General features: G+C 38.3%; 1 protein-coding gene across 2 annotated transcripts in view; it reads left to right on the forward strand.

The window, feature by feature from the left end:
* Positions 1 to 12,551, forward strand: part of LOC124144196 (phosphoglucomutase-2-like) — a 44,209-nt gene extending 31,658 nt beyond the window's left edge. For both annotated transcript variants that reach the window (XM_048388108.1, XM_048388109.1), the window contains 9 exons: positions 915 to 1,009; positions 1,286 to 1,368; positions 4,813 to 4,906; positions 5,227 to 5,356; positions 5,475 to 5,577; positions 6,537 to 6,626; positions 7,140 to 7,273; positions 8,153 to 9,750; positions 9,919 to 12,551. In XM_048388108.1, coding sequence (XP_048244065.1) covers positions 915 to 1,009; positions 1,286 to 1,368; positions 4,813 to 4,906; positions 5,227 to 5,356; positions 5,475 to 5,577; positions 6,537 to 6,626; positions 7,140 to 7,273; positions 8,153 to 8,261 — 838 coding nt within the window. In that variant the 3' untranslated portion in view covers positions 8,262 to 9,750; positions 9,919 to 12,551. The remainder of the gene's footprint in view (positions 1 to 914; positions 1,010 to 1,285; positions 1,369 to 4,812; positions 4,907 to 5,226; positions 5,357 to 5,474; positions 5,578 to 6,536; positions 6,627 to 7,139; positions 7,274 to 8,152; positions 9,751 to 9,918) is intronic.
* Positions 12,552 to 13,213: the final 662 nt, after the last annotated feature.

The following is a 13,213-nucleotide window of genomic DNA, read 5'->3' on the forward strand; positions in this document are numbered from 1 at the left end:
TTTCGATAGAGAGGCCAATTTGTGCATAAAGGCTTTTTTGGGTATGGTTTAACTGATTTCCTCTGATTCGTGGTGATAACCCACTCCAGAAAGCGCCAAATGCAATAAATTATTACCAAAATTTTATTGTCTGCACTTATACTTAAGGGTCAAATAACTGCCCCAAACATTTTATCCACACCTGGAGAGCTGCCCAAGGTGATCTAGGACATACATTTGCTGGTGTGTATAGCAGGCTTGACATTTGAAAGAACTTTGTGAAAAAAAGCATCAACGCATACCCATATGTTTGAAAAACTCCGAATTTTGGAACAGATTATAAAATCAAAAGTCAAGTTATTATATACTGTCTGGTGCAGAATTTTGTTACGAACAAAATAAGCCATATTGCATGTTCATAGGTCATCTTGGTGGCGAGTTATTTCAGTTTTTCCGGTGGTTAGTATATTTCTGAATGGGCGTGGTGGCCATTTTAAAGATGGCCGCCAAATTGGTATTAAGCTACCGATCCTGAATGTCCGGGTGGGCTTTTTGAACACTTAAGACATCATGCTAACTGAAAATCCACATTGGATCTGTTCAGCTATTTGATACTCATATTCGGTCTGGCTCATGGACTAAAGGGGGTATACGGACAGACAGATTAGATAGAAATTCTCACATCAAGTTCGACTTGAAAGTAACAGTAATAAGATTTGTTTTTTCAAATTTGTGGGGGATGGGGGGATTTGTCATCTATTGATGACTCTTGTCTTGTATTGATGATAATACGGTCAACTCAAGATCTTGTAAAATTAGTCCAGGAGACTTTACAAAGGGGGATTGCTTTATCTGCATGATGACCACTGTATAGGGTAGGACTGAGTGATGTAAAGTGATGCAGACTGATTGTAAGTTGGAGAGTTGTGTTTCAGAGGTAAGTGGAGGATCTTCTCTGGAAATGAGATCGGGGCCCTGCTTGGGTGGTGGAGTCTCTTTACCTTCAGGAAAAGTCACCCAGATGTCAAAAGTAAGTAGTCTCCTCACCTCTCAGCTTCAAAATTCAAAACACACTTTTGTCCCTGCCGCTTGAAGTAGTATCATGAACTATCACGATTATTGACTAGAATGTGTTTTTACTCATAAAAACATACGTCTCCCCCTTCTTCTTTTTTCTAATTAGTTCAATTTGTTTCTAAAATGTGTCTGCAATTCTGAAAAAAACAATAATAACAAAAAATACTAGTACAGATTCTGATTTATGCATCTATGAAGCAGCTTTACAGTTGTGATATTTTCATTTCAGACAAAGATATTTGTATGGTGGCCAGCACAGTTTCCTCCAAGATCCTGCAGACCATTGCCAAGCAGGAAGGGTGTATTTTTGATGTAGGTTATCTCACTCTCTCACTGATATAGGTCAACTCGCACTCGCACTGATGTAGGTTAACTCACTCTCTCACTGATGCAGGTTAACTCACTCTCTCACTGTGATGCAGATTAACTCACTCTCTCACTGTGATGCAGGTTAACTCACTCTCTCACTGATGTAGGTTAACTCACTCTCTCACTCATGTAGGTTAACTCACTCTCTCACTGATGTAGGTTAACTCACACTCTCACTGATGTAGGTTAACTCACTCTCTCACTGATGTAGGTTAACTCACTCTCACTGATGTAGGTTAACTCACTCTCTCACTGTGATGCAGATTAACTCACTCTCTCACTGATGTAGGTTATCTCACTCTCTCACTGATGTAGGTTAACTCACACTCTCACTGATGTAGGTTAACTCACTCTCTCACTGATGTAGGTTAACTCACACTCTCACTGATGTAGGTTAACTCACTCTCTCACTGATGTAGGTTAACTCACTCTCACTGTGATGCAGATTAACTCACTCTCTCACTGATGTAGGTTAACACACTCTCTCACTGATGTAGGTTAATTCACTCTCTCACTGATGTAGGTTAACTCACTCTCTCATTGATGTAGGTTAACTCACTCTCTCACTGATGTAGGTTAACTCACTCTCTCACTGATGCAGATTAACTCACTCTCTCTGTGATGCAGATTAACTCACTCTCTCACTGATGTAGGTTATCTCACTCTCTCACTGATGCAGGTTATCTCACTCTCTCACTGATGTAGGTTAACTCACTCTCTCACTGATGCAGGTTATCTCACTCTCTCACTGATGTAGGTTAACTCACTCTCTCACTGATGTAGGTTAACTCACTCTCTCACTGATGTAGGTTAACTCACTCTCTCACTGATGTAGGTTAACTCACTCTTTCACTGATGTCGGTTAACACACTCTCTCACTGATGTAGGTTAACTCACTCTCTCACTGATGTCAGTTAACTCACTCTCTCACTGATGCAGGTTATCTCACTCTCTCACTGATGTAGGTTAACTCACTCTCTCACTGATGTAGGTTAACTCACTCTCTCACTGATGTCGGTTAACACACTCTCTCACTGATGTAGGTTAACTCACTCTCTCACTGATGTAGGTTAACTCACTCTCTCACTGATGTCGGTTAACTCACTCTCTCACATATGTAGGTTATCTCACTCTCTCACTGATGTAGGTTAACTCACTCTCTCACTGATGTAGGTTAACTCACTCTCTCACTGATGTAGGTTAACACACTTACACACTGATGTAGGTTAACTCACTCTCTCACTGATGTAGGTTAACTCACTCTTTCACTGATGTAGGTTAACTCACTCTTCACTGATGTAGGTTAACTCACTCTCTCACTGATGTAGGTTAACTCACTCTCTCACTGATGTAGGTTAACTCACTCTCTCACTGATGCAGATTAACTCACCCTCTCACTGATGTAGGTTAACACACTCTCTCACTGATGTAGGTTTACTCACTCTCACTGTGATGCAGATTAACTCACTCTCTCACTGATGTAGGTTATCTCACTCTCTCACTGATGTAGGTTAACTCACACTCTCACTGATGTAGGTTAACTCACTCTCTCACTGATGTAGGTTAACTCACACTCTCACTGATGTAGGTTAACTCACTCTCTCACTGATGTAGGTTAACTCACTCTCTCACTGATGTAGGTTAACTCACTCTCACTGTGATGCAGATTAACTCACTCTCTCACTGATGTAGGTTAACACACTCTCTCACTGATGTAGGTTAACTCACTCTCTCACTGATGTAGGTTAACTCACTCTCTCATTGATGTAGGTTAACTCACTCTCTCACTGATGTAGGTTAACTCACTCTCTCACTGATGCAGATTAACTCACTCTCTCTGTGATGCAGATTAACTCACTCTCTAACTGATGTAGGTTATCTCACTCTCTCACTGATGCAGGTTATCTCACTCTCTCACTGATGTAGGTTAACTCACTCTCTCACTGATGTAGGTTAACTCACTCTCTCACTGATGCAGGTTAACTCACTCTCTCACTGATGTAGGTTAACTCACTCTCTCACTGTGATGCAGGTTATCTCACTCTCTCACTGATGTAGGTTATCTCACTCTCTCACTGTGATGCAGGTTAACTCACTCTCTCACTGATGTAGGTTAACTCACTCTCTCACTGATGCAGGTTAACTCACTCTCTCACTGATGTAGGTTAACTCACTCTCTCACTGATACAGGTTATCTCACTCTCTCACTGATGCAGGTTATCTCACTCTCTCACTGATGTAGGTTAACTCACTCTCTCACTGATGTAGGTTAACTCACTCTCTCACTGATGTAGGTTAACTCACTCTCTCACTGATGTCGGTTAACTCACTCTCTCACTGATGTAGGTTAACTCACTCTCTCACATATGTAGGTTAACTCACTCTCTCACTGATGTAGGTTAACTCACTCTCTCACTGATGTAGGTTAACTCACTCTCTCACATATGTAGGTTAACTCACTCTCTCACTGATGCAGGTTATCTCACTGATGTAGGTTAACTCACTCTCTCACTGATGTAGGTTAACTCACTCTCTCACTGATGTAGGTTAACTCACTCTCTCACTGATGTCGGTTAACTCACTCTCTCACTGATGTAGGTTAACTCACTCTCTCACATATGTAGGTTAACTCACTCTCTCACTGATGTAGGTTAACTCACTCTCTCACTGATGTCGGTTAACACACTCTCTCACTGATGTAGGTTAACTCACTCTCTCACTGATGTAGGTTAACTCACTCTCTCACTGATGTCGGTTAACTCACTCTCTCACATATGTAGGTTATCTCACTCTCTCACTGATGTAGGTTAACTCACTCTCTCACTGATGTAGGTTAACTCACTGTCTCACTGATGTAGGTTAACACACTTACACACTGATGTAGGTTAACTCACTCTCTCACTGATGTAGGTTAACTCACTCTCACTGTGATGCAGATTAACTCACTCTCTCACTGATGTAGGTTAACTCACACTCTCACTGATGTAGGTTAACTCACTCTTTCACTGATGTAGGTTAACTCACACTCTCACTGATGTAGGTTAACTCACTCTCACTTATGTAGGTTATCTCACTCTCTCACTGATTTAGGTTGACTCACTCTCTCACTGATGTCGGTTAACTCACTCTCTCACTGATGTAGTTTAGGTTGACTCTCTCTCACTGATGTAGGTTAACTCACTCTTTCACTGATTTAGGTTGACTCACTCTCTCACTGATTTAGGTTGACTCTCTCTCACTGATGTAGGTTAACTCACTCTTTCACTGATGTAGGTTAACTCACTCCCTCACTGATTTAGGTTGACTCTCTCTCTCTCTCACTGATGTAACTAAAAGACTGATGACCTGTATGAATTGAAGTTGACACAATCTGACTTATGTCTGCAGGAAACCTTGACAGGCTTCAAGTGGATCGCTAACAAGGCTTGTGATAGACAAAATGATGGGAAACATGTCATCTTTGCATTTGAAGAGGCCATTGGTAGGTCACACTTGATAACATCCCTTGTTTTTTGTTCATGTGTGTGTGTTGTACAGGGTTCATGTGTGTGTTGTACAGGGTTCATGTGTGTGTGTTGTATAGGGTTCATGTGTGTGTGTGTGTGTTGTACAGGGTTCATGTGTGTGTGTTGTACAGGATTCATGTGTGTGTTGTACAGGGTTCATGTGTGTGTGTTGTACAGGGTTCATGTGTGTGTTGTACAGGGTTCATATGTGTGTGTTGTACAGGGTTCATGTGTGTGTGTTGTACAGGGTTCATATGTGTGTGTTGTACAGGGTTCATGTGTGTGTGTTGTACAGGGTTCATGTGCGGCACCAAGGTTCTGGACAAGGATGGAGTGAGTGCAGCAGCAGTGATGGCAGAGATGGCAACATTCCTGTACAACCACGACTCAACTCTGGCTAAACAGCTGGAAGAGATATTCAACAAGTAGGTTATAGATGTTGTATGGAGATAAATATTGATAGTATGTGCTCGTTAGTTGTCCAACCAAAGTGCCCAGATTATACTCCAAAGATCTACCCTGCCTCTGATGTTTGTGTTTCAGATACGGTTATCACTTGTCACAAAACTCCTACTTCCGGTGTGATGACCCAGCCATTACTGCCAAGATGTTTCAGAATCTCCGTAACTTCGATGGTCCAGGAAAGGTAGATGTTAACTCTTTCTTACTCAGATGGGGTTCATGGGAAGAATAACCCCCAGAGCCCCTTACTTGTCTTTTGAGTCAATTTGTATCGGAATCATGTAATTACAGTGTGTGACCTGGTTAATATTGAACCATTGTACCCAGATGGCATTGACCATTGCACATGCATTCAACTGTGTGTTTGCATGACTGAGTAAAGGGCTAAATGAATTATGTTCTGACCTGCTAGAAATGCTGTAAGAGGTTTAGAATAACCATGCAGCCTTTCAATTTCTCAATACATGTACTTTTTATGGGGGTCAGTTCTTTTGCATTTCATTAGAGTATTGAACAGCATAGGCCATATAATATTGATTTATATGGTCTTTATTATTTCATCATCAGGGTTAGAAGTTAGAACTAAACTCAAAAGCTTTACTAGCCCAGCTAATGATAAAATGCCCTTGTTAAAACAATAGGGAACTTTGTACTTGCCTGCAGGAATTAGTACTAGCCCCTGGCTAGCAGGCTAGTGTTAAGTTCCAACCAGCCTGCTCATCCCTTTTTCATGATTTTGGGAGCAATGATTGTCCTTGCAGAAGTTATCATAACTAGGTATCTGTACGTAATTTTTTACCTGCCCAAATATCAATGTTAGAATGGTTCTCAAAGACAATGACCATATTTGGCAATTCTCTGAAATTTCATATTTTCATAAAGGCATTTATTTCCCTTGTGTTTAATCTGACACATTATAAGGGAAAAATCAGTTCAAAAGTCCCATTCATTAATGATAGGGAAAATCTTAAGCCAATCTTTCAAAGCAAAATGTACACTGTGCTTATATTGATCTATACTGCTGGACAGGACATTGGAGAGCCACATCTGTGCCACCGTTACATATTCAAGTTACTTAGAATACGGAACATGATAGGAGGAGTTTTCATTTGCAAACTATTTAATTCACGCTTTTTGTTTCAGTATCCATCAAGTTGTGGCCCTTATAAGATCAAATATGTTCGAGATCTGACAGGCAAAGGCTACGACAACAGCCAGCCGGACAATGTTCCAGTGAGTTGAAGTTCTTGTTCTTGTTATTGTAAGGCCTACTCAAGGGATCCTTCCCAAGTGAGTGAGTGAGTGAGTTTAGTTTAACTACTTAGAATATTATTTTAGTTTTATCATGGTGTGTCTCCTTTATGTGGGAGGAAAACTAGAATAATAATCAGGGCAAATCCTGGATGTGAACACACAATCATAGGTTTCTGACACACTTAAGGGAAGAGAGGTGAGGCAACAGGTAGTCATGTGGTCCAAGAAACCACAGTTCACTGTGCAAAATTGCATCCCCAGCTGACTCAAATCACTTTGGTTTCCTCCCACATTTGACTATCATGCCACAAATATGCAATTCTGTTCATTTGGTGTTCAGCCCAACATACACTGATCCTAATGTGCAGACTACAAGAAAATTTGACTGAAAAGATATTAAATCTTTCATTTTAACCCATTAATGTCCCACCTCTTATACCTGCAAATTGTACAGATTTGTCTGCTTCATATAAAAAATATCAATGTCTTCAGATTCTACCCACAAGCAAGTCCTCAGAGATGATCACATTCACATTTGAAAATGGCTGTGTGGCTACCCTGCGGACAAGCGGCACAGAACCCAAAATCAAGTACTACACTGAGCACAAGCCAGACCCCACTAAAGGGTAAGTTATTGAGGGGACATGGGTGGCCCAGTGGTGTAGGGTGCCACAAGAAGGAATGAATAGGGTTGTAGTACATTCTTAACAATATTACTATAACAAGAGACGCCAGAATGGGATCTTCCTGAGACAAGAGAGTTAACTGGCTTTAAAAGTCAAGTTTCCACCCTTGCCGAACTAGGCTGGAATTCCTAGGCTCGATCGGAGCGCCACCAGTGGTTATTACGAGTTATGTCCCTTCTATGACTCTCCTATGGAGCAATCAGATTCCACCTCTCGTATCACTTGCATTTGCTTCGAACAAAATGGCAGCGCCCAGTCAAGACAATCTGATTGATAATCAAGATCTATATTGTGATAAAACAGGTCTTACATCGCGAAGTGCATCAAATCACATGAGCACCTTGATTAAAAACATGAAATGATTTTGAAAATATCTGTTGACAACGAGTTGGTGGTGCACATGCTTTGCAAATCCTGCAATCAACCGAAATCTGCATGACAGTTTACGAACTGGATTTTGGTTTCATTGCGCGATTTTGATTGGACTGTGTATAGATTCGTTAGTCCAGCCAAAATCTAATTCCATAATACCAGCCTAGTTCGGCAAGGGTGGTCACTGGACTTTTATAGTCAGTTAACTCTCTTGCCTCAGGAAAATATGGAGAGATGTTTATTTCCAATTTGAGAATTTTTACTGACATTTGCTGCAGACTTCATGGACATGGAATCTGAACAGGTTTAAATAAATCCCTGCTTTAGCTATGCTGCAAGGTCAGTTGAAAGTTTGCATACATTTGGCACAGATTTAAGCAGTGGCTTTCCATGATGTGAACAATATTATTTAATTCAATGTTTGTCACTTGTGACCTTGACCTTCAGAATGGACCGAGAAGCAGCAAAAAGGGAGTTGAACGACATGGTCCACTGTATAGAGACTCACTTCTTCCAGCCAAAGACTTTCGGACTTATTCCACAATCTAAACTGTAAACTGTCATGCAGATTTCGGTTTCATTGCGCGATTTTGATTGGACTGTGTATAGATTCGTTAGTCCAGCCAAAATCTAATTCCATAATACCAGCCTAGTTCGGCAAGGGTGGTCACTGGACTTTTATAGTCAGTTAACTCTCTTGCCTCAGGAAAATATGGAGAGATGTTTATTTCCAATTTGAGAATTTTTACTGACATTTGCTGCAGACTTCATGGACATGGAATCTAAACAGGTTTAAATAAATCCCTAAATGTATCCTCTATTTTCATTAATCATCGGGGTTGTGGAGTCGGTTATAAAAGATGGGGTGTTGGTTAATGGGGCAATCTGCACAAGGGGTACCTGGGAGGAATCATATTTCTGTTTAACTCAAGGCAGTTTGGATTTATATGGCAAGGAATTTTAAGTGTTAGCTGAAGCCATGTTTTCCTGATATTTTATGTGTATTTTCCATAGGTATTTTTGAGTCGTGATGGAAACTTGGACGACAACCTTTTGTAGTAACACAAGATTTTGAAATACAAATATGTTTAATCAGGTAGAAGTTAGTAGCAGATAGCTAGGCCTATCACATGCTTTTGAATATAGGGATATACCATAATTAATTTAATTCAAGATATCTCCTTTGATATATGTAGGGAGTAATGATAGGATTACATTTATAATTTATTGTAGAATGAATATATAATGTGATGAACATTTTACACTTTAACAAAAGACAAGATGTGAATTGTTTGTATACTCCTCAGGGAGGTGAGAATGAGACTAATCCATTGACCAGGTTAATAATAGAAATAATGTCATAGTGCTATGAGCATACCGACAGGCATGGAAGTTTGCACTGTCGAAATGTACTCATTATTATTATTGTTGTGGTGTTGTTGTTATGATTAATATTGAAAATTGTATTGTTAAATTTTATTTAAGCAAAAATGAAGTATAAACAAATACCATGCATTGAAAAGTTGCTGCATGTTTATGAGTACAGTTCTCTATCACTCATCTCTCTGTGATGGGGATGAGTGACAACATCATTTACTCACTCACTCACTCACTCACTCACCATGGAATTACTGGTACATTGTCAAGAAACAGTGTCTGAGCTTACAAGGTATTTTGAGCTTGTTTGAGAACGTATCAATAAATACCATTGCTTAACTGTTAATTCCTTATTTCATATAAATGTAAATAAACAGGTTAAGTTGGATGGCTAAGATCATATACATTTTTCTCATAACTTGTGAAATGCTTAAGCCTCGCTGAGAGCATCTTCGATTATTCAGGCTAACATAATCTCCTTTCTATTATGACAACAACCCTGGACCCATTTGCCATCAATGCTTTGTATACAAGTAATGCGGTGGTGGTGAATGTGTCTAGGGTATTTATAGAATGGTGATTTTATGCCTTGGATAGTCGGAAGATGCATTGAGAGAAGTTCCACCATGTTGATCTGTGACTACAGTGTATGACCTTTAGAGGGTTTGGTTTGGTTTGTTGTTTAACGCCGCCCTCTGCAATATTACGGCGGTCTGTAAATAATCGAGTCTGGACCAGACAATCCAGTGATTGACATCATGAGCATCGATCCACGCAATTGGGATCAATGACATGCATCAACCAACTCAGCGAGCCTGACCACCTGATCCTGTTAGTCGCCTTTAACGACAAGCATAGTCGCCTTTTATGGCAAGCATGGGTTGCTGAAAACCTATTCTACCCCGGATCTTCACAGGTCGCCTTGAGAGGGAGATGACTGTATCAGAGTATAGAAATGAAAACAAAATCATTCTTCACATATATTCCAATACCTCAATACCAAAATTGCCTGTTTTACATACATGTATTTGTCACTGACCTGTTTGTTTTGAGTCCAATGCTGATTCAACACTTGCAATAACAAACCAAATTGCTTGATAAGCCTTGTCTCATGCTTTGAAACCATTTAAAATGAATTTTTGAAACCAGACAAGTGTCATTTCTTGTTTTTGTATAATTTTCTTGATCAGGTATGATGGCAACATACAGAAATAATAAAAATGATGTAAGGGTTGATTTTTCTATAACAACCTCTTGAAACAACGGTTTTGACAAAATTATAGACAAAAATATGCCCAGATAATGCATATTCATAATCAGTCACAGCATTTGAATTTATTTATCATTTCATGTTTTATTTTGTTACGGATAGGTTTTTCTATTAGAAAATAAAGCAAAATGCCAAAATAAACTTGTCTGGTCAAAGAGTTGTTTGTTTTGTTTGTGATCTCCCTGATAGCCACAAATAGGCAGATTTGCCTCATGAGAAAATAAAAAAAAGCATTTCAAATTCATTACCGGTACTTGTAAATAAGAGAAGGGTTATTATTAAATTAATTAAGTGTCTTGTCCTTTTTGTCAGTGTGTGCCAATTATTTTCTGTCATCAATAATTGTTATCGCTACTTTTAATGTTATTTTGTTATTAGTGTTGTAAAGCAATTTTATTACATTGTATTGTCAAAGATGGTCATTTACTCCAGGGCAGTTTTGTTTTGCTGTGCATCACTGAACTGTTTTCTGAAGGAATCATACTAGGCAAAAATGGTACCATGGTACCATGCAAGCAAAATTTACCATATGTGACTCTTCTGTTAATCATACGTGCTTGTGTTGCTTCTGTTGTATTATTTGTTTGTTTTATTAGTGGATTTATCATGTTGCTGCTGACAACAGGACTATTTTAAAGCCCGACTATTTAACATTTTGGTGAGACCAGGGATTTTTGTCACTTTTTCAAAACATGCAGTTTACCTCTGTGGACAGCCAAAATTTTCAGTGAACCGTGTGCGTGCATGCGTGCGAGAGAAAGAAGAACTAATTCCCACACCCATTAGAATGTAAAATGGTTGTCCTCTTAGCACATCATGCTGTTCATCCATGACATTATTTGTCACTATTGCTAAAATATTGCTGTTGTTACTGTTTTTGCTGAATCTTGCTTATTATATTTGTCCTTTATCAGCTTAACCGTGTTATTATATTCAGTGGAATGGATGATAAATCAAAGTCATTCCTCAGCAATATTAAAACCTTCTACAAACATTTCCATTTGTGAAAAAAACAATTCACGAGCATGATGACCTTGCTCTTATTATTTTCATAGATTGTACAAAACGTTCCAGTGTCTCCGATATCTGACCATCTTTGTGTAGCCAGGGTATTATATATCCCCATTCTGTTGTGATAAATATCCTGGACCCATTCACCACTATAGCTTCATTTCAGGTGGTTTAGATCACAATCTTCAGTTCTTTCATCACTTACTCTTTCACCTGATATGTTTACATGGATTTCTTTCAACTGAAATCAAATCAAGTGGCTTCTTCTGAACACGAGTCTCGCATACAAATAATTTGAAAATCCTGGCGTGTTACAAGCCCTTGATGAATTTAAGGAAATTAAGAAGACTTTTTGGTGTGAATTTCTAGTTGGAAAATATGTTGTCAAGAGCAAGATGGGAATAGGGAAATCATTTGCTGCAAGACATTCCCAGTTCAAGTTGAATATGAGATGGCATGCAACAGAATGGTGATATCATTGCTTGTTTCTTAAAAGAAGTCCATTTTTAGCATTGTGTTATTCAACTGAATTCAGTATGATTTGGTTTGTTGTTTAACGCTATACTTAGCAATTTTCCAGCGGTGAATTCAGTATGACGTTATGGTAGTTAAGAGGTCCAGGGTATACATCATAATACATAGAGATATGATACACTGGATAATGGAGGCTGACATCTGACTTGCATCATTTTATCTCCACATTATTATTGCTTTGTTGCCGATTTTGTTATGGTATGTTTTTGTTTTGTGTAATATTTAGTTGTTTTTTCTACAGTTACTTTTTGAAAAAATGTTAATCAGTCGTATTTTAATGTTTATGTCTTTAATTTGCCATTGATAAAAAAAAAGTTAGGAAAAAAGGGCCTTTTGATTTCTTTCATTTAGCATTTAGTTAAAAGAAATTCACTTTAATAATAAATTTGAATTTGATGATTTATCATAATTCATTTCATAATCCAGTAACCATGATTATAACTGGTGTACTTTTATTCTTTGGAAAACAATATCCTTATCTACACTAGAAAGTATTAAACAGGAACAGGTTATTAGGTTAACTAGACTTGAAACGGTTAGTAGCAGAATGTAAAACTATGTCTTAAATGTATCAGTATTGTGCATGTTTTTTTCTCATTTACATGTTGGTTGTTATTTATCTGTTGGCTATCAAAATAAATATTTCAAAAATCAGTTTGTTTTGTTAAACTGTAATTTCTTTTTGTCCATTTGTGGTTAAAATATTTTAACCCTGGTCAGAATGCTGAATTAATTTGAATATCAACAGGAAGTGAAGTACAACAGTCACTTAAATAGAGTTCTTTCCTCATAAATTAAAGTTTTACTGAATATTATTTTAATTCCTAAGTGAGACGCATCTATATACACGCGTATATTTCTATTTCTGAATTTTACAAATTTGAATTATATCTATGGAATTTACCTATTTTTACAATTTTTTTAACTTATCCTGCATTACTCCTTAAAGCATTTACTACTTATTCTTGACAGAGAGAAAGAGCTGTGTGAGGTCTTAATGAAGAAGAAGTTGTTCCAACTAGTTGAGTGGCTAAGCCTATTACACAGCTCCCATGAGACCACAGGAGGTAACGTCACTGATCAGCACATTACTGCTATGCAGATGCAGGATCAGAATACAAATATAAAAAATATCTAGGATTTAACTAGATTTTTTAACTTATCCTGCTTTACTTAATGCATCTTTATCCGACAGTACCTTCAGATGTGATCTTCAATAAAATTCTCAAAACTCCAACCAATCAGCAATAACGATGTCTGGCATCGAGTGACCATTCCTGTTGACAGAGAAGGAGAAAGTTAGGTATGTGTGATTT

Source organism: Haliotis rufescens, unplaced genomic scaffold (assembly GCF_023055435.1).
Source record: "Haliotis rufescens isolate VD_foot unplaced genomic scaffold, xgHalRufe1.0.p SCAF_7, whole genome shotgun sequence".
NCBI classification, from domain to species: Eukaryota; Metazoa; Mollusca; class Gastropoda; order Lepetellida; family Haliotidae; genus Haliotis; species Haliotis rufescens.